This window comes from Plodia interpunctella, chromosome 16 (assembly GCF_027563975.2).
Source record: "Plodia interpunctella isolate USDA-ARS_2022_Savannah chromosome 16, ilPloInte3.2, whole genome shotgun sequence".
NCBI lineage: Eukaryota > Metazoa > Arthropoda > Insecta > Lepidoptera > Pyralidae > Plodia > Plodia interpunctella.
Genome location: NC_071309.1, coordinates 7,299,280 through 7,320,013, shown reverse-complemented (window position 1 = coordinate 7,320,013; position 20,734 = coordinate 7,299,280). Strand labels below are relative to the sequence as shown.

Here is a 20,734-nt window from a genome sequence, read left to right as displayed (position 1 = left end):
GAACGTCAGCCAGCTAGAGAAATCTTTTGTTGGTTGATTGGTTTGGTTTTTGGTTCGAGACGAGTGTGTTTGATTGCGATACCTTTCTTTTGTGCATTGCATAAATTTAGATCTAACTGCAACCAAAATGTCTTCAGTATGTTGTGGAACTAAGAAACAAAAACTGAATAACTCGTTCAGTAATAGCATAGAACGACCTTTAAACGGTTATCAAGAATCTGTGGCTATACCTGATATGTGTTACTTTTGTTTCGATGTTTTGTATTGTCAGCTTCATAGTATGGACCCTCCGCAAACACCAAATTTCACCAACGATGCCTAGTAAGTGAATAGACTAACTCTTTGTTGGTATATTTTCACAAATAGGATGGCAGTCTTAATCAAAGAATATAGAAACCCACCCAAGGTAACATGCTTTGTTGGGCTTCCTTTCCTACTGTTCCTTTGTTTCCAATAAGGCTTGAGAAAGTCTTGCGAACATAATTAAGTCATTCACCAACCTTATGATAGTCATACTTCACTATGTATAGTAAAGGATAGTGGGTAGAATAAATATGTTTAATCAAAATTTCATAGTATAATAATAATAATAAAAAATTCATAGTATAACATAGACATCATACTTTTTCAATATTAGCTTAAAGTGTTTTTTCTCAATTTTATAATTTAGATTTCTCAAAGTTTATCACTTTAAGAAATACCTGAACTCTTCAAGTATTGTGTATTTTTCTTTGTTCTATTATAGAGAAAATAATTATATTTTCTTTAATTACAATCTACATCTAAATCTGTTGCTGTTTACAATAAAAATTAGGTTCTTAGTAAGGATAACCTAAACTACTAAAGTTGGTTGAAGTTAGTTTCAAAATTCAGGCTGTGTCCAAGAATGATCTCTGAAATGACTCTTTACCAAATTGCTACAATACTGAAGTCTCTATAGATAACAAAAGTCAACATTAAATTTTAGTAAATTTTCAGTCCCTTGTTCGTGACATGGAAAATTGGGAAAGAACATCGTCTTCGTGGATGCATTGGAACTTTCAATGCAATGCACTTGCATTCAGGTAAAATAATAGTAACAGGACAGTTCTGTTGCATCCAAACAGCCATTTATTCACCCGGGTGAACAAAGTGTACAACTGTTACTATATTATAATGTAGTAGGTGCATTTAGCAAGATAAAATAAATGACAATAGATATATCACTGCCACCTAATCTTCAGGCAGAATAATACCCTCTTATTCATGGAACATAGAAGTACTTTTATTCTTGCCAACTCCAACAGTATCTTACAGTTGAAAATTGTTTAACAGGTCTTCGTGAATATGCAATCACTAGTGCTTTAAAGGATTCCCGCTTCTCACCAATAACTCGGGAAGAAGTACCTCGGTTGACTGTATCAGTCTCGATTCTGCAGAACTTTGAGGAAGCTGAACACTACTTGGACTGGAAGTTGGGCAAGCATGGCATCCGCATTGAGTTTCTTAGTGAAAGAGGCTCTAAGCGTACTGCAACCTACTTACCTCAAGTTGCAACTGAGCAGGGTATGTGTCAAAAAATTTGCTTATTTGTTAATTAAATTGGGATAAAAAGGCACTGAATAGTAACTATATGTCGCGATACATAAAGCATACCAATAGGGTATATGACAATGTCAGAAAATTGTAAAAGCTGTATGTTCTAGATCAAATATAATTGATAGACTGTAACAAGGCCCTGGATCTTTATACGAAGATTTAAAATTAGTTGAATAGTCCATTTAAAATAATTGTAGAATAAACTAAACGACACATAAAACTACAATTTTGAAACAATTTTATATAAGAAGTCATCACCGCCGCCATCATTGATGCAATAATTAAGGTAGCTGTTGAACAAACATAGCTTTTTCCGCTAAGATTGCTCTATTGTGATATCACAGACTATCATTTAGTATGGAGCGTTTGGACGAAAATTAAAAGCAAATCTTTTAAAGCATTGTCATTATCACAGTAATTTTTTAATTGTGTTTCTAATAATACATAGAAGGGCCAAAATTTTGTTTTGGTGACTATTCGAAGCCTTTGACGAAGGTGAATAGTCATGTAACCTAATGTTGGATTTGGCTGCCAGCGTGAAAGTGTTTAACATTACCAATTTATGTAAATAATATGTAATGTATGTCATGTCAATTTTTAACTTTTTTTGTTTGGGCAACATATACAATCAGTCTTACTATAAATGAGTTGTGTGCATTCAGTAATTTTGTTCTATCTAATTTTCTCTAATTAATTCATGTAATTTATGTTATTTCCAAAATGTTATGCCTTTTGTTTTACAAAGTCCTCAGTGAAGTTATTGGTACATTCCAGGATGGGACCAAATCCAAACAATTGACTCCCTCCTTAGGAAGGGGGGGTACAAGGCTGCCATTACGGCCGACCTGCGCCGGAGCATCAAACTCACACGCTACCAGAGCGAAGAGATCTCTGCTACTTACAACGACTACATCAGCCAGCGGTGCTAGCGGCAGCTCACCCTTGGCCGGTCCCGCCGTCCCGAACGTCATGAAGAAAGTTTATACTACAGTTCAGATGCTAGCGGACTAAGTGGCCACTCTTATGTTAGTAATAATTTAGATTCTAAGTGTAAGAATAGTGTCCAGAATCATACTTTATGTACAACTTGTTTAGATAACCCGTCAGTTCATTTAAAGCTCGGAAGTACAATGGAAGGTCATAATTATGCTCAAAGTGATTCGGACTCTCAATGTTGCGATATGTGTTTCGTTCAAATAGTTTAAGGTTATGATCACTGCCATCTACATTCCTTTGAGGCAGCAATGGTGCCATCAAAAGTTGGGATTAGAAAAAACTTATGAATTAATACTAAGCCGTTCAGGAGGATATCATGCAAAGGGTGATTCGCAAATAAATAATATGATTTGATTACATTATCTAAATGACACAGAACTGCTTAGAAATAAGTGATTGAGAGTGTTTAGAGCTGAAAATGCTTTGATCAGAATTTTGACAACAATTTAATCAGCAAAATAGATCACAAATATTTACATATTTTCGTCCACATATTTTTTACTTCATGTGCTTATAACGCATATCCCCACTTGATATATGAGCATTGTGAAAGAACAAAATCTACATATCCTCTGAAATAGGATCTGAATTCAGTTGACACTCTCAAAGTGCTACAAAAAGCTATGGTGGGCATTAGTCACTGGATACACTTTATGAAGAATAGTGTGCTAGGTTTAGATTATAACAGCGAGTTACATCCCCGACTTGCAGTTAGTGTAACGTGGAGCTCTTACATCTATGGTTAAGGGGACGGCAACTGTAAAGTCCTGTTTCAGGCTGTTCATTTGTAATAATTTTAACGCGTTTCATGCCTATTTTGGGTTCGGTGGCGATGATGAGATCAAAAGAATTAAATTATATATTTCGAAATATATAATGTACTACAATGTAATATTTAAAAAATGTTTACGAATGAACGGCTTAAAAGACAGTTTACTGTTATCGTTCGTCTACTTAAAAAAATGCGGAATAAAGGTCATAGCTCATTAGAGCCACCCGGCACCCACTCCGCACCGCCTCGTCGCACGGCGTCAACTCGTTGTCGACAGGTGGTCCACGGGTGGACACCGTGTTATCACCAATAAACGTCGCGCGGTCAACCAGTGGACCTCGCATCGTCACCCAGTGGACCCCGCGCTGGCCGCTGGTGGACGCCGCGTGGTCTACCACTGGAGACCGGTTAGTCCAGGAATTTTCGTGTAGTCTGTTAACAATTGGCACTACGTCTACACGTGCGCTTCATAATGTTAAATTTTACAAACCGTGAATTGGCACTCATAGCTGTAGCGCTTGATGCAGAAGAAAATGAAAGACCCAAGAGAAAAAGGAAAGCTTATTGGGTGCACGAAATGTTTAAACAAAGAAAAAAAGAGGGCGAATATTGGACAGCTCGTAGGCATTTGCTAGCCGACGAGAAAAAATTTTTTTCCTACTATCATATGCCGCAAAGTGTGTTTTATAACATACTGTCTCATATTGAAGACTCCATATCTAAGCAAAACACAAGATTCAGAGAAGCGATCACACCCGAAGAGAAATTGGCTGTGACTTTAAAGTAAGTAAATAAAGTTATTACTTTAGTTTTTTTTACCTCTTGGTATGATCCATGTGTCATTTTAATAACAATTTAGTTTTTGACCGGTATATATGTAAGTATGTATGTGTGTATAAGTAAAACAATGTAAGAGTATCTTAAATCAACCTTTATTTTCGTAATATTGACATAATTTTGTCACTAATTAAGTACTTACTAATCACATTTTTAAAAATCAGGTAAATCTTTTTCAGTATTTAAAAAACAGGTAAATTTTTTTCAGTATTAGTCAAGACTGGTGTGTTCACCTCTGTGGCATTCCTTTCTGTATCATAATTCGTTGTAGTACTGTATCCAGAAGGGCCTGCTGTTAAATAATTTCCCGAAGGTCCTGGCGTTGAATAATTATTACTGTCGTAGTAATTATTTCCTTTTTCATTGATTTCTCGGAGTTCCATTTGCGAAACAATATTAAAAATTTGAGATTTCATAATTGCTTTGTTGTATTCATTAAATTTCTTCACCGTTGCAGCTATACCATAAAAAAATTTGTCAATATCATCTTCATTTTTTTCATCTTTTTCTTTTAATATATATTTCATTAACAATGACGATGCAGAAGATCTGTCTTCGTCAAGTACTCTGGGCTTTTTTATATTTGAAAACTTGGATTTCTTTGTAGAGGACTCAGATAATGTTGGACGATCTTCTATTATTGAAATATCCGATTGGCAATCGGGAGCAGACAACTGCGAATCTTCATTGACGGTACTTTCTGTATCATCACTATCTCTGAGTAGTGAAGATACAGTTGCTCTTTCTTTATAAAAGGGTGTCAAAAAATTCATTTCATCCTCGAATTGCCATTTTTTAACTGAGACTGCTGCTTGACCGCTTTTGGTATTTTTTTTCTTAATAGCCCTACGATGAGCTTCCCTTAAATTGGACCACGTTTTCTTGCACATTGGTACTGAAAAAAATAAATAGTCAATTAAATACAATTCACTTTTTTACAGCCTATTTTGTGTAATACAAAATTAAAAACTTCTTTGTTTCAGATATTTGACGAGTGGCACTTCAGTCAGAAATTTATCTACAAGCTTTAGATTAGGCGAAACAACTATTAGGTCAATAATTAAGGAAGTGTGCAAAGCTGTTATTGACAAAATGATGAGTGTTTATATGCCAACGCCTACAGCTGAAGATTGGGAAAAAATTACGGAAGGGTTTAGTGACAGGTGGAATTTCCCAAACTGCATTGGTGCCATAGATGGCAAGCATATAAATATAATAGCTCCACCCAACAGCGGATCGCTCTACTACAACTATAAAAAACATTTTTCGATAGTTCTCTTGGCCATAGTCGATGATAAATACAGATTTACAGTTGTTGACATCGGTGCTTATGGCAAAAACAGCGACGGTGGTATTTTTGCATCTTCAAAAATTGGAAAACGAATTCAAAATAATAGGTTCAATATTCCAAGTGACAAAGCATTGCCCGGGACAAACGTAGCACTTCCACATGTTTTCGTGGGCGATGAGGCATTTCCGTTACAAAAGAACATAATGAGGCCATATTCTCGTTCTCAACAACTATCTCAGGACCAAAAAGAATTTAACAATCGCCTGTCACGCGCACGCAAAGTAGTCGAAGATGCATTCGGAATATTATACCAAAAGTTTGAAATATACAATAAAAATATTCGTTTAAATCCAGACATGGTTGATAATGTTGTTTTGACAACATGTATATTGCATAATGTAATGCGAACTTATAATATCGAAAGTAACGAAGAGTACTGTTCCAGACCCAGGCCAGCGCATCATAACCTGCATCAGGAGGCGTTCAATGATCTACGTCACATTGGTGGAATCACTACTGCTTTTAACATACGTGATTCGTTTGCTGCTTATTTCAAATCATCGGTTGGACAGCTTCCATGGAATACTTAATTTGCTTACTCGTATTATCAATTTTTTTATGAATCACTAATCATCAAATGTCATATATGTGGATCTCTAGTTAATAACGAATTATGTGGTAGTACCTTGTTTCACATAACAACGTTTGAAACAATATGGTCTCTTGTTTGATTTACATTGTAGGTTACATATCATTTTTGTCCATTACTAGCTTGCAATGTTACCAAATTAAAATTAGACTAAATGAACATTATGCAAAACAAGGGACAACCGAATTAAGCACCAATCTGTTGTACTATCTTTTATTTAATATTTTTAATACATAAATAATACCCGTTACCTGTTACCGCTAAGGTGTTGCTTATTTCTGTCCATGCTTCTTCCTTTTTTACATTGTCACTGTACTTCGAGTCACTTAGATCATATAATAAAGTATATTTACGAACTTCTTCGATAAGTTTTTCTTTATTCATTTTAAAAGTAAAAACGATACGTCCGCTTCGTTCGAAAGAAAGGCTGGGAATGAAGGGAGGGTGGGGAGCGGCGCATCGCCAACGCATCGCCCTCAAGTGAATCACTGGCAGGCAGCGCGCAGTCCACTCGTCGGCAACGCGCGATCAACGTGCGGCAAGCATGCGAGTTGCGAGTTGTCACCAAGTGGTCCACTCGCCGCCCGCGCGTGGGCAACTTGCGAGCGAGGCGATCCGGAGTTGATGTAATGAGCGTACATCCATAGAAATCCATACAAACAATATCAACCGCACTAGTTGAGGCGGTGAGGGTCGGGTGCCGGGTGGCTCTAATGAGCTATGACCTTAATGGTGGATGATGGATCGTGTTATCGTGATTGTTTATGATGATAATAATACTAACTTTTGGGTGGAATTACTAAAGCGTATCAATATAAGTAAATGGGTACCATAGGTTACAAGAACTAATATATAGTAATGATATAAAGGGTATCTTTGAAATCAAAAATCATAAAAAAAATACATAAGGTTAAAAGATATAAAAAAATTTAAAGTTCATTTTTTTAGTACATAGTAACTAAGAATTATTTTTAAAATGTAATAAATTGTTAATAATGTGTTTCTAAGAGTGGTATAAAAACCATATCTCATAATATTATGTTTAATAAAAAATTGTTCTTCACACACCGATGAGTTTACGCCCAAGATTATTCCCGAAGTTTCCTAACCAATCAACCAAAAAGCCGATTGTTTTGGAACAAATTGGACGTAAACCCATTTCTGTTCTGTATACTTTTTGGGTCCACAAGTGATCATCCATAATATTTGACAAAGCAAAATCCTGTTTTTTCTGGAGATTTGCACATTATATACTTGACTATGATAATAATGCAAACGTCTTGTGTTCCCTTTATGAATAGAGACCTAGTATATAGAACTCAAAGTATGCCAGTTCTTGTTAAATTTCAATAAATTAAATGTAATGATCACATCTTGTTAATGTTAATTTCATATTTTCATTTTTGTTAAAATATGTAGTAATGTGAGTTAAATTCTGTATGTTAAAAGTTATACGAACATTTTTAGATTTACATAAAATAGACGCGAATTCGTATCTGTTATGGTACAAATTCGACTATTTTATTTTGTGATATTGGCCAAATGCAGTACCTATAATTTCTGAAGGATGGTGCAACATATACCAACACGTAAAATACTATCTCAGAATCAAATCCTGTTTCAGATAAAATCAAATTCTTTTGTTTTTTAAGCTATTATTGGTCCAAGGAAGCTATGTTAGGTATAAGAGATATTGGCAGTTGTGTATTTGTGTGTTCATAAAGAAAAATTTAGGTACTTTCTGAAAACAGTTGTGTGCAAACTTTATTGTCTGTTTTTGTAATTAATTATAATTAATATAGACTTTACGAAAAATATATTTTTATTTCAATAGCTGAAAATCTATTTTAAAAAATTATTGACACCAGATAATGCAAGTTGTGTATTGTTTCGTTGTCAGTAAAAATATTAAATATTTCAAGTTCTCAATAAACTACATATATAGATTGCTAGATATATAGATTTTATTTGTTTGATGAAATCGATAAAAATGACAAATTGCACATCTAAAACTAGTTTATTACCATATATTTATATATTTACAATTCAATCAAACATAACATTTATATTGAGTCTTCATTTTGTACTAACAATTGATTTTCCAATTCTATCAATTTCTTTCTCAGTGCAAAGTTGTTCTTCAGCTCAAAAAATGTGACAAGAGAAGATGCAATAAACTGACAAACAGACAGTGTGACTACTGTTCCATAAAATGGTCTTGTAATATTTCTTACCAACTGGAACACTTTTTTGGGTCCATCAAATGTCAAATCTGGTAATCTGTATGTTGCATATCTGTTTGCAAACTGAAAATAAACATAACTTATTATAATCCATTTTACATACATAATAAATAGATATTGTTCACTTATATTTATAAAATTATAATATTTAAGTTCAAATACTACACATATTTATATTTTGAATTCAGTTTAATAATAAAATAATGATTATGTCCAGTATGTGTACTGGTATCTGTACTAGGAGAACCTGTATGACAGATTACCAACCACTCTAACTCTGAACCAAGTGTATACATGCAGGTAAACACCTAGCTATGCAATGCTAGTATAAACAAGTACATATAGTGGAGAAAAAGAAAAGAAAATTAAAAAACAGTTTAAATATTACATACCATCATAGCTGATGCAGGAGCTAAAATCATTGGATATGCTAACCCAAGTCCAAGCTGAATTCCTGCTGACCGCATTTCATAGCAAATGGGGCAATCAGATTTCATTATCAGTATTTTTGATGATATAATCTATAATAGGTCAATATAAATGAAAGACTATACAACCAGGAGTTTCAATGTTAAACATGATTATAATGATAACAATTACAACCATTCTAAATATGTGGCATGGACCAGAATAAGGATATAATTCTGGTCCACTATATAATTAATTATTATAGTAATGCCCATGGACTTTCAATGTAAACAAGCCATTTCAGGCAAAATAAATTATTAGCAGATAATTTAACCATTTTAATAAATACTTACATGCCTATGGAATAATGTTGTTAAAATGCCAGGCATTAAAGTTATGGGGATAACAGATGAATAAAACCCGTATGTTCCCAGTTTCAATTTGGTTCTGTAATGGTTATTTATTATAATCCCTGCAATTGCATTAATTCCTCCGAGTATAGGAGGTCCATATTTAAGGGCCCATCTATAAATTAAAAAGTAGTTTAAGTACTTACAAAATGAATATAATATATACATTTTATATAATAATCCTTTACTCAGGCTATTATAACCTCATACCATATTTTAAAATTAATATGTTCAGGTAAATAAGATATACATACGTGTCAGAGATAGATTCCCAATTTGATACGACTTCCCAAGCGTATGAAACAGCGTCTACTTCATCTAAAACAACCGCATCTTCCGGTATTTCTTTAGATCTCATAAGAGCCATGATCGTTCTATTTATCAGCGAAATCCAACGTAGAAGTTTTTAATTATATATTTATTTTTTTCAGACTATTATATTTTCATTTATTTAATTCAACTAAAAACCAAAAGCCTTAAATACAAATATACTTTTTAAAACAAATTCTGTTATGTAGGTAACAAATTAGGTAGAAGTAGATACCTAGGTTCAATAGTGCATTCAGCAAGGCACCAGCTGTTGTGTGCTGTTGCAACTTTCAATATGACATTGACATTTCGTTGATTAGTCCAGTAAACATTTTAGCTGAAATATAGCATTGTCCAGCCAATAGCACGAATCTGAGTTATAGACCAAACGGGAAAGTAGACCGATCGTTCCGGAGCGTAAGCAATAAGCCACAGTCATTAGTGCATTTTAACCTATACACTAAGACAAATCCAAACGTCAAAACATATGAGTAACTAGTTATTCGCCGCGAACTTGACTTCGCGAACACATTAAATTTTCATGAGTTTTTTATTTCAAAAACGACTTTGATAATCAGATAGTGATGTCCCAAAAATTCTATTGACAAATCCTACATACCTTTTAAATTTCATCAAAATCAGATCCACGGTTCGAATATGTATACATATAAAAAAAATATTTTTGCCCCAAGTTGATTTGTAGACCTCGCTCATTTCGCTTGCTCGGTCAATAAATAAAAAATACAAAGAATTTATTCGAGAAACGTAGGTATGTAGCACAGACCATTTTGCTTTACAAGTAGTGAAGTATATTACAAAAACAAATATTAGGAATCTAGACGTAGGTAGTATAAGCCGCGCCAATAAAGAATCAAATCTAAAATGGCGAAAGTATAATGGTAGGGCCTATTATAATTAAGTATAATTAGCATTACTGATGAAAAAAAATCGGAATTTTTTCTATTTTGGTGGATTTTTTTTCGGATACTTCGATATTTTTCCATTTTATGAAAAACATATCTTTTTAAGCAAAATTAATATTCTAGCATGGAAAACCTATTAGTTTCAAGCTTGTTAAGAGATACATAAGTGTGTAGAATAGCTACATAGGTGTAAAAAGAAAACGATTCTTTGAGCGATACATTATTATTTATCAAAATACTACAATTAGTTTTGAGACGTTGATGGCCCTTCACCGGGGTCATCGTAGTCAATCTCTTCGGTCACAGACATCTCACTGTCCTTTTGCTATCGCTCCAATTTTTTTTCTTCTTGGAAGTATTTGATGACGTTATAAACAATTTCACGTGCATCGCTTCGAAGAACCTTGCCTCGTTTTCGAGAAGTCATTATAATAACCACGTATCAACACGGCCGGCACTTAAAAGTTGGGTTAGGAATTTGGAAACAAACAGAGCACGTCGTAGCAGCGTAAGAGCAAAACCAGACTGATTATTTTTTTTGTATACGGTACGCCCGTGTGTGAGTAAAGACAGCAATAGCGTGCGAGTGAAAGAGAATGATGAGCGACGCCATTTATGATTCGTTTCTTTATTGGCGCGGCTTATACATAAAAAGTGCCTAGGGGTAGTATTTTGGTGTCGAAATCGTGACACCTTGCTTTCGCCTAACTTTTGTTTACATAATCGTGGAATTAATAAGTACTCGTACATGCATTATCATGAAATTAGTAGGTACAGTGCCTACTACTTCCATGCGCATAATATATCCGACATATATTCATAAAAAATGGATCCCATCCCCATTGCATCCCCATCGCATCCCATTCAGCCCGTTCAAGATTTTAGCAGCCACAATGTTTGTTGAGCTGTTTTTTTTTTCATGTTTGACAAGACAATATCGACATGATGACATTGACATGTTATTCAAAACAAAACTTTCTACACATAAATTAATATAAACTTAGAGGTATGCTGCTTTGCTTTGATGATACCTACTTATAGTTTTTGCTCGATATCCTGTTTGAATTCATACCGATTTTCTGTAAATTGTGTGCATGTATTACAAGTTTTCTTGATTTATCTTGCTTCCAATGATACCAACTTCGTATTCCGGTATTGGTAAGTTTAGTTGATTGATTTAATTAACATCCTTACATTATTTTTATTGTATAGTATGATTTTGTAATGTTTTTTGATTTATTACTATCGTATCTCACGCTCAATTCAATTAAGTTTATACATAGATTGCACATAATTACATCAAATATGTTGACTAAAGTGAGTCCTATGAAAATTGCAGAATAGTTGTAAGGTTTCCTCTATCCTCATATTGATACATTCAATAGGTAAGGTAGGTCTACTGCATAAATACGCATGAAACACATAAGAAACATGAATAATATATATATATATTATTCATGAATAATATATATATATATTATTCATGAATAATATATATATATATTATTCATGTTTATAAAACCGAAGTGCGATGTAGCAATCTAGGTGTAGGGGTTTAGCCTTCAAATTTTGAAGATAAGATTGTATACCACGAGTAAGATTCTCCTTAGAATTAAAATATACACTTTTATTCTAATTAGAATCTTCTTTATAGTGTCCATTGTGAATTGCCAGTCTTCTTGATTTTGGTGGGCTGTCCTGATTTTTTAGTCCACATTTTACTATCCCACGTCTTTGTATTTGCAGTCAAAATAATCACAATATTGGTATACTTTTGCACAAAGGGTAAATCTACAAAATAGGTAATTTAAATATTCAATACAATAGTTATCATGTTCTTCACAAATATGAGAAAAACTATTTAGTTTTTGTATCATGCCTTTTTATATCATGTCCTGCTTTTTAACCTATTAGGTTTCAAATTCTGGCTTTGCCCAGAAAAATCTGGCAGCGCTGCTTTCATCCCTCCAAGAAAACTTAACTTGGATAACAATATAAAGTGCTCAAATTCTATTCCTTTCAACATAAAATTAACTCAACATGTTCTTTTATGGTTTCCAAAATATCATAAGCTAGATGTTGCCCGGGGCTTCGCTCCCGTGGGAATTTTGAGATAAAATATAGTAGCCTATAGCAAACTTGGATAATGTACCTTTCTAATGGAGAAAGAATTTTTGAAATTGGTTCGGTACCCACCTCAAACATACAAACTCACGAATAAAATGCCAAAAGCCAAATTTAGAATTTAATTACAATTTTTGGGGAGATACAGGAAAAACTTGAATCTTCCCAGAAAAGTACCAGGAGGAAACATGTCTGCCTGTGCCAACTTGTTATGATTAACTTTGTCAAGTATTTATAGAAAAGGTCCATAAGACGACACTTTGTTCGTGCAAAATGCCACTTTAAAGTTTGGTAGGTACTTTTTCCGTTACATACAGTCCACGTGACAAGTGACGCGTAAGCGCTAAGACAAACGAAAATAATTAATAACTCGTCGAACACACTGATATCATTATTTAGTTATTATAAATACTATAGTAAATACGAGCATGTTATATCTGTTATTCTCGATATCCAATAAACAATGACCGATGAGATAAGGCTTCCGACAGACAGTGGCCGGTCGCCGGCGTCGGCAACGCGTCGCCTATCCTCGAATATTATACATTTTATATGCAATATAATATAAAAAACCATATTGATCGCGATCGCATTGAAAACTAGTTTTTTTACGTTTTATTCAATGGACTTTGTCAAAGTATATTTATTTCTCATATTGGTTCCAAATGGTTTAGTGTTGTAGGGTCTTTGAAACAAGGGTATGTAATAAAACTAATGTATGTAAATATATATAGTTTTTGTGTAAGGCCAACAGCCATACTTACCTTAAAGTTACACTGTTCAGCATGAACATGTCGAAAATATGTTATACTAATCTAATTGAATAATTGAAATGAAACGGATGTACAGTCAACAGCACATCAACCTACCCAAATTTATTGAAAACTCGCCGCTATTACTGCGCTGTAGCATGCAGGGTAACTTGATGTGCTGTTGACTGTACTTATTTGAACTCTAACATAGATGTAGTCGATCTAGTTCTGTGGATGTAATTTACGTTACTATCATTACTATCACTATTTTACTCGTATAATGACCTATCCTTACATAATAAAAAACGAAGTCCTTTGCTGCGTCTGCCGGTCTTCGCGATAAACTCAAAAACTACTGCCCGGTTTTCATCAATAGATATTGTGATTCCTGAGGAAGGTAATAGGTGTATAGGTAATTTATTATGTTTTTACCCGAGCGAAGCCGGTACGGGCCTAGTATTATACATATAAAGAGAGACACATGAATTTTATAGCGTACAACTTTTTTAGCGTTTAATCTCCTACAACTAGATGGCGGTATTTGCAAAAGTCTTGCCTTTAGGTTAATTGAATAAAATCTGACACTTAGTAGATACGAGTACTGTTTTTTATTGTATGACATTCAGAATGATTTTTTTCGGCAGTTTTCGTATTGAAATATTTTGAATCTTTAGAAATAAATAATTACATAAGTATCTAATTAGAATTAGATTTTTATTTTCTCTTATTTTTTGTATAATGCTTGTTGCTTTACATAATAAACCCATTTATAACATCCGTTTAAGACATTTCGACCTTGCCTGATATACATTTTTTTTTCAAATGAAAAGATGCGTCGATTTGTATTTAAGTAGGTAGGTATTTACTCACAGATAAGACAGTATAAAAACATCGATTCTGTGGAAGCAATGAACAAATATTAATATAGTCGATTATGGAAATCGAAAGTGATAGATTTTATTTTTAAAAAATCATTTTTTATTATATTAACTAGTCTACTGACTTTTATTAGTCAATTGAATCTGTGAGGTTTCTCAGTAGAGGCAATTTAGTGTATGTAACTAATTAAAAATTGCGCTCGTTGGAATGGCCTATACAGTATTACAAGTTATTTGTGTCTGTTAGTCTCAATTACTTTTTATTATTTTCTACATTTTTAAAGGTGAGATAGTGAGAAAATGAACACGGAAGAAGATACGGATACGCTGAAAATATATTGGGACCACTTCTTCAAAGCTGAGACTGGTACTTATGAGGTAACTCCACTGTGTGGTTGACTGCACTTCTACAATATACTTTATTGTAGAGGTACAGTCAACTGCACTTCGTTACTCTGCATGGATCTCTATGTGACGGTAATACGGTATGTTTGCAATTAATTTGCATAGATTTATGTGCAGAATCACAGGTAGGGAATTAAAAAAAAAATAACTTACCTATATGCTATTTCAAGTAATATTCTACCTGTGTTCCACATTTCATCGAAATCTATTCTGTAGGTTTTGCGTGATACAGTAATAAACACATACTTAAAACTTTCGCAAAATAGGTACTAGCTGTTGTCCGCAGCTCCGCCTGCTACATGCACTATACTATGCATTCTCGTCTGCATGTGTCTGGGGTTCGGCGATAGCGGGAAACCGGCATTAGGCACACACCGTATAACAAAGAGTGCCGATCATAGGTCTGAGTTCGATGCGTTTGCGCTAGTAGTAAACCGATCTCTGACCGCGTTATTGGCGCGTCTATACACATATAGTAATCTTCCTTCAATTCATATTTTATAGATAACTTGACCGATTGACCTATGGTGAATATATCTCAATAAGACTAAATTTTACTATATTTAATTTCTTAATGCCTCTAGTAGTCCCGTTATAAGCGGGAAATAGGTACTCGATATCTCTAAAATTTTAGGCATTTCCTGTTTATTTTGGTACTTAAAAAATCATAGGGTACCTACAGGTTGTTTATTAAAACATCAATATCTTTGCACAATCCAAATCAATTAAGTAATTTACCAATTTAAGACAGTATTAAGTTTGTTTGAACAAAGATATTTCTTTTCAATAAAGAAAGAATCAATAAAAAAAACTCGATAGACATGTTGATTACATATCCATTTTGAACATTACAGAAATCGACATGGCTGGATTTATTCTTGGCAGAGTTCCTCATACGCCTCAATGACGGTGCCGACCCCAAGGAACTTATTAAATTTTGGTACGTTAATTTTTTACCGGAGAATTGAGTCTTGTGACACCTAGAATAAGGATTCTTGGTGCAATGTCTCCCCATCTCCTTCAAAGAGGTAGGACATGGGGGAGACCTTACATATGAAAACTATAATACTTTCTAATCCCTTTATCTAGTGTAGCATAATTTGATTTAATATTTTTAGTTTCCGCTGACAAATAAAAAAAAGATAAAAACGTTATGGTCGCGCTAATGTGCGGCAATGCATCCTATGGTCTGACAATATAGGGATGCCGACAACCTTGGATGATGACGAAATAGATACAAAAAAGTAGGAAAGTGGGTCCTGGGCTGCGACGCTAATTGCCTGAGGAAGAAGCTCAGATGAGATACAATCTATTAATGTTACAACGTCATTTGCTTTTATTTCTGATACATTTCCCAGCCCCATCAGTGGCGTGGTGACCCTGGTGGGCTGCGAGCTGCTGTGTGGCATCCACCGCGTGACGTCATCCATCAACACTCTCTGTTCGCCCGCGCCTGTCCCCTCATATTCCGGGAAGGAAGACAATCCTACTGACCAACTGTCTGCAAAGCCAGGTGAGCTATTTCTTTCTTAATTATAACTGTGTATTCTGATAAATAAATGATTTGAATATTGACTAAATTAGTATCCAAGATATTTTAAAATACATCTCTCTTGTGCTTCTCTTCTGTCTCTGTCTGTTCTTGTGCTCAAGTAAAAGGCGGCAAGTAAAAGCATCAACAATGGATTTTGTATAAAGATCAACTTATCAAAATTGATAAATAATTTCAAGATGGCGTCAAACAGGAGAAGGCACAATTCACCAGTCTTTTCACGAAGACGAACGCACAGTCTTCAACTGAGATTTTGCGGCGGTACCTGCTTGGTGGCGTGGCGTGGCGTTGCCTCGTGCTGCTCAGAGCTGTGGGGGTTGAGGTAAGGATTCTTAATTCAAGCTAATCATACAGCAAGTTTACGTACCTTATCCTCGTACGTAACCATATATCACAACCACATGAATGATGTTCCATCATTGTAATGTAATGAGATTTCGTAATTTAATGAAGAAAATGTAATTTATATTTACATTGATTAAATTACGAAATGGTCTGTGCTAACTACAAAATTTATACAGTGTAATTGACGTTTTGAACCTGTTTGATACCGTCATGGACCTATCGTTGGGTGTCTGGTTATTACTCATCGTGATGTATGTGTTATACCGTTATATACTGATAAATATGTGCCGAAAATAATCTCCAAGCCTAATTATAACTATCATATAATGTAAGTAAATTGTTACATAAAATAATCTGATAAGTTATATTTATCTTTACTCTTAGGTTTCTTCGTAATAAACATGTGATTGATTTAGTAAAACATTAACTAATTAAATGATAGAACTATTTAATTAAAACTAACATGAATTTCTATAAAATTTTCATATGAATATCCCTGGTGCAGGGTCTATCATGCTGCCGACAGCTGAGTTCTGTCCTGATCTGGTTGTTCGGGGAGGTGGGGGTCGCGGCGGAGGCGCCCCCCGCGCATGACTCCCCCGCGCGACCCCTCACACCCCGTACTCCTATACATCTCCTTTTTTCACAAAAGTAAGTCGTTTAAATTTATAAACGAACGCACACTAACGCCATGCAGTGTCTCATTGTTATCAGTTTCTTTTATTATCGTAATTAGAAAAATAATGTAAACAATTCAACAATATGTAAACGATTTTTTGCATTTGTATTTGGTTTTTATACTGTACATATTACCTAAAATAAAATGATTTATTTATTATAATATTATAGTTTGTCATTGTATAATGTAGTCACAATTTACTACACGGATTTTGGTAGCCACCGTTCTTGATTTAGCAAATGGTGGCAAGTGTATTCAATAAGTAAACTAAAATACTTAAAAAATATATATCCAATGTTGCAGGTTTTTTATACATTACGTTTCGGTAATCTTTTCTTACTTGCATTGGCAACATTGGTCTCACATTTTATTCAAGAGAATAAAATGTGAGACCAATGTTGCCAAAACCAATGTCTAAAAGCATCATTTCTGCAGTCAATGTTATCCATTTACTGTTTTTCACAAATCTAAGTGCCAAAGTCAATATACTGAGAAGAACTGTTAAATATTAAATAATAAACATAATAGATCTTACTTATTACGCAACTTTTGTTGCTGTCCAATCCAGGTACTTAAAAGATTAGAACTGTTTACATATTTTTCATACATCTTTACTTTAGATACCTAGCAGTGAATTGTGAGTGAATATAATAGTGTATTGTTGAATCGAAGATATAAAACGACTCATGTGGGATTTTTTCATTCATTTTAAATCAATGATAATGTGTTTTTCTAGAATTTGGTCAAAGCAGAGGCTAGCAACAAATGCGGGTTCCAGAGAAAATTCACCAATTTCATCAGAAAAAGACTCCAATGTCACCAGGTACTTTCGTCGCCCAAATTATCATGTTTGTGTTTGAAATTCTACATTTAAAAGCATTTTTTAACTTATTAACAGGTCCAGACCCGCTGTTCACATGAAGACAGATTCCATAGATAATAAATCGAAGAGAAAGTATGCAAAACACAGCGATCATTCTTCAGACTCTGTGGATTCCGACGACGACCTTCAGATCCTAAATAGATCCCTCGCGATCAAGGTCAGCTCGCGACATGACGACTTCCAATACTTCAACTCTCGAGCGCGCTCGCCCAGGGAACATCCCAGAGAAACTTTATATAGTGACCCTTTCGTCACACCAAAGAAATCAAAACCAAAGCCAGATGACTACATGAACGATAACCACAGAAAGATAATAAACTCTGAAATTACTCCGTTTGAATTCACCCTCATTGTCATAGATTTGTTACAGGAGCTTTGCAAAACAGAGAGTAGCTTGTCAGGGTCTGAAGGATCTCAAATATCTATGCAATGCATCAACTTCTCCTTGAGAAATATCTGTTCTTTTCAATTCGGCTCGGTTCCATTAGGAAATTCTCAAATCGAGGATGTAGCTAAACTAAAGATGGGGCTAACAGAGCTTCTTTTAGTTTCTTTGAACAAAGTGCTCATACATTCCGACTTATGTGCGAAATTGATCAACAACGGTATTCTTCCAATGCTTCTGAGGATATTAGAGGACGTTATTTCCAAATCGAGTGCCAAATATCGTAAGAATGAAAACCAGAGCCGGAGTAAAAGCGAAATAACTATAAATAAGACTGAATCGGAAAATTTGCTCAAATTCGTCTTCGGTATAGCTTACGCGATAACCGCTTTCTTCCACTGTTTGCTGATGCAGTGTCGCACTGTGGATAAATTGAGAGAGTTCACCGACCAATTCAAGTTGTACGGCGAATGTCTCAAAGGCGGGTTGCTGAAAGAGTGCATCGAGCTGATGATAAGGATACCGGGCTTGGATCGCGACGAGGCGGTAGTTCTTATAAGGAAACTGATAGAAGCGATCGGCAGACTGGTGTGCGGGATGAAGCGCGTGCGGAGCGAGGTGATCCACACGGCGGCGTGCCCGCGCGCGCGCCACAAGGCGTGCCGCGCGCGCGTGCTGGCCGGCCTCCACCACCACCACGACATCCTCGGCGACCCCGGCGCCGCGCCCGCCTCCGCCGCCTCCGCCGCCGTCTGCTGCGTCGCGCTGCTCTACGGCACGCTCACAGCTCTAGCCACGGATGATGACCTCACCGCGGAACCCGCGCTCAGGAATAAGCTGCTCAAAGTTATGCTTAACTCCGGGGTGTGCTGCTGCTACTCTCCAGGCACCCTCATGGAGAGAATCGTCCGCCTCGTGCTCACCCACAGCGAAGTCGCAACACTCTGTCTCCAACTGTTAGAGCACACTGTCTATGGTGAATTGGGAGCGAGTATTCTACTGCCCAAAGTGACCGACCAGCTTCCGTGCTCTATTTGCGAACCGTCAGATGAGAAGAGAGATTTCATTCGAAAATATTGTCCTTACGGAATTGCTCCCATTGAAAAGAAAAACCTGTGGGCTTTTCTAATACACTATAATTCGTTGCTGCAACTGGATAACCACAATAATGTCCTGCACGCCACCGTCAGTCACCTGCTCCGGGTAACTCCTAAATGCCGCACGGAGATGAAATACGAGTTACTTTTTAGTGTCATATACCCCACGTTTATCGTCGCCAAACATAGATATATTTTAAGGTCAGAAGAATCTGCCTACTTCCTGACGGTGTCTTGCCTAAACATATTCGCGACACTTCTAAATACTGTATCGTTTGCGGAACAATTCATCCAAAAGGGAGGCCTCAGTTATGTCCTGGAATTGGTATCTCTGTCAGAATTTTCCAATCAGTGCTGTTCTATTTTGGAAATAGCGATCGCCGTGGAGATATTGAAACTTGCCAAAGAAGGTACGAGCGGTCCGTCTCGAGACGTCGGATCGTTAGCATCAGTGCGGATGTTGTTCGAATCATTGTCGAAAGCGACCGACGACTGTTTTAGAATATTAGAGTTGAAGTTACCTGCGGAAGAATTTAGAGAAATGTCTGAGGCGCACGAGATTTATGAAGCGTTCGGGGTTGAATTCGTGAAATGGGATAGTAATACCAATTTAAATGATGAGGTAGTGACGGAGCGGTGTATAGAAGATCACGTGGAGTTGATGAAGAAGGCGTGTCGGTTGTGGCGCGCGTGCGCAGGACTGTGTTTGTGTAGTCCGCTGTTCCGCGTGCACGCGGCGTCGCAGTCGGCGTTGCCGCGCAGTGTCGTGTTGTTGCGGTTGCTGCTGCGGCTGGCTGCGGTCGACCACACCACCGCCGCTGAACTACGCGTCCATGTGCGGATCGTTGAAGCTTTACTCACCGTGCAGTTCGCTGTTGCTGGTTAGTCTACTTCAATACTTAGACAGGGATGTAATATAGTAAGTGTGAAAGAGAAGGTGCATGAGCTTTTTTTAAAAGCCGAATGAATAACTGAATAATGTGTGAAGACTTATTTTAAGAAGCAATTTTTCAATATTCAATAAAGTTTTTGCGTGTACCTGGGAACTACTTAAACGATAATTTTTTCACCAGTAGGAAGTTACAGTGTTCCTCAGTGATACAGGGTAATTTTTACTGGAGCGAAACCCTAGGTCGCAGCTAGTGTAACTCTAGAGACGTTGGATTGAATCCTAATTATTACGTAAAATAACACCACTTTATATATGAAAATGATTCA

The 20,734-nt window shown here is 35.8% G+C and overlaps 3 protein-coding genes and 1 long non-coding RNA gene across 6 annotated transcripts in view; 2 read left to right on the top strand and 2 right to left on the bottom strand.

Moving 5' to 3' along the window:
- The first annotated feature begins 20 nt into the window (after positions 1 to 20).
- Positions 21 to 6,483, top strand: LOC128676440 (uncharacterized protein). The gene is made up of 4 exons (XM_053756546.2): positions 21 to 321; positions 979 to 1,064; positions 1,315 to 1,545; positions 2,353 to 6,483. The coding sequence occupies exons 1-4, from the start codon at positions 128 to 130 to the stop codon at positions 2,505 to 2,507; spliced, it is 666 nt and encodes a 221-aa protein (XP_053612521.1). The 5' UTR covers positions 21 to 127; the 3' UTR covers positions 2,508 to 6,483.
- Positions 4,261 to 6,809, bottom strand: LOC128676439 (uncharacterized). The gene is made up of 2 exons (XR_010370101.1): positions 6,375 to 6,809; positions 4,261 to 5,078 (listed from the first exon to the last, which is right to left on the bottom strand). It is a non-coding gene; the product is annotated as an uncharacterized LOC128676439 (long non-coding RNA).
- Positions 6,810 to 8,121: 1,312 nt separating this feature from the next.
- Positions 8,122 to 9,781, bottom strand: LOC128676441 (uncharacterized protein). Its single transcript, XM_053756548.1, has 4 exons — positions 9,439 to 9,781; positions 9,128 to 9,299; positions 8,759 to 8,887; positions 8,122 to 8,429 (listed from the first exon to the last, which is right to left on the bottom strand). The coding sequence occupies exons 1-4, from the start codon at positions 9,549 to 9,551 to the stop codon at positions 8,187 to 8,189; spliced, it is 657 nt and encodes a 218-aa protein (XP_053612523.1). The 5' UTR covers positions 9,552 to 9,781; the 3' UTR covers positions 8,122 to 8,186.
- Positions 9,782 to 11,390: 1,609 nt separating this feature from the next.
- mv (mauve) overlaps positions 11,391 to 20,734 on the top strand; it is a 42,637-nt gene continuing 33,293 nt past the window's right edge. For 2 of the 3 annotated variants that reach the window (XM_053757127.2, XM_053757125.2), the window contains exons 1-8: positions 11,391 to 11,574; positions 14,455 to 14,548; positions 15,430 to 15,515; positions 15,934 to 16,088; positions 16,307 to 16,449; positions 16,978 to 17,123; positions 17,888 to 17,974; positions 18,050 to 20,397. In XM_053757127.2, the coding sequence (XP_053613102.1) occupies positions 14,471 to 14,548; positions 15,430 to 15,515; positions 15,934 to 16,088; positions 16,307 to 16,449; positions 16,978 to 17,123; positions 17,888 to 17,974; positions 18,050 to 20,397 (3,043 nt within the window). In that variant the 5' untranslated portion in view covers positions 11,391 to 11,574; positions 14,455 to 14,470. Of the gene's footprint in view, positions 11,575 to 13,024; positions 13,239 to 14,454; positions 14,549 to 15,429; positions 15,516 to 15,933; positions 16,089 to 16,306; positions 16,450 to 16,977; positions 17,124 to 17,887; positions 17,975 to 18,049; positions 20,398 to 20,734 lie in introns of those variants that run through there. The other variant, XM_053757126.2, reaches the window with a different exon arrangement.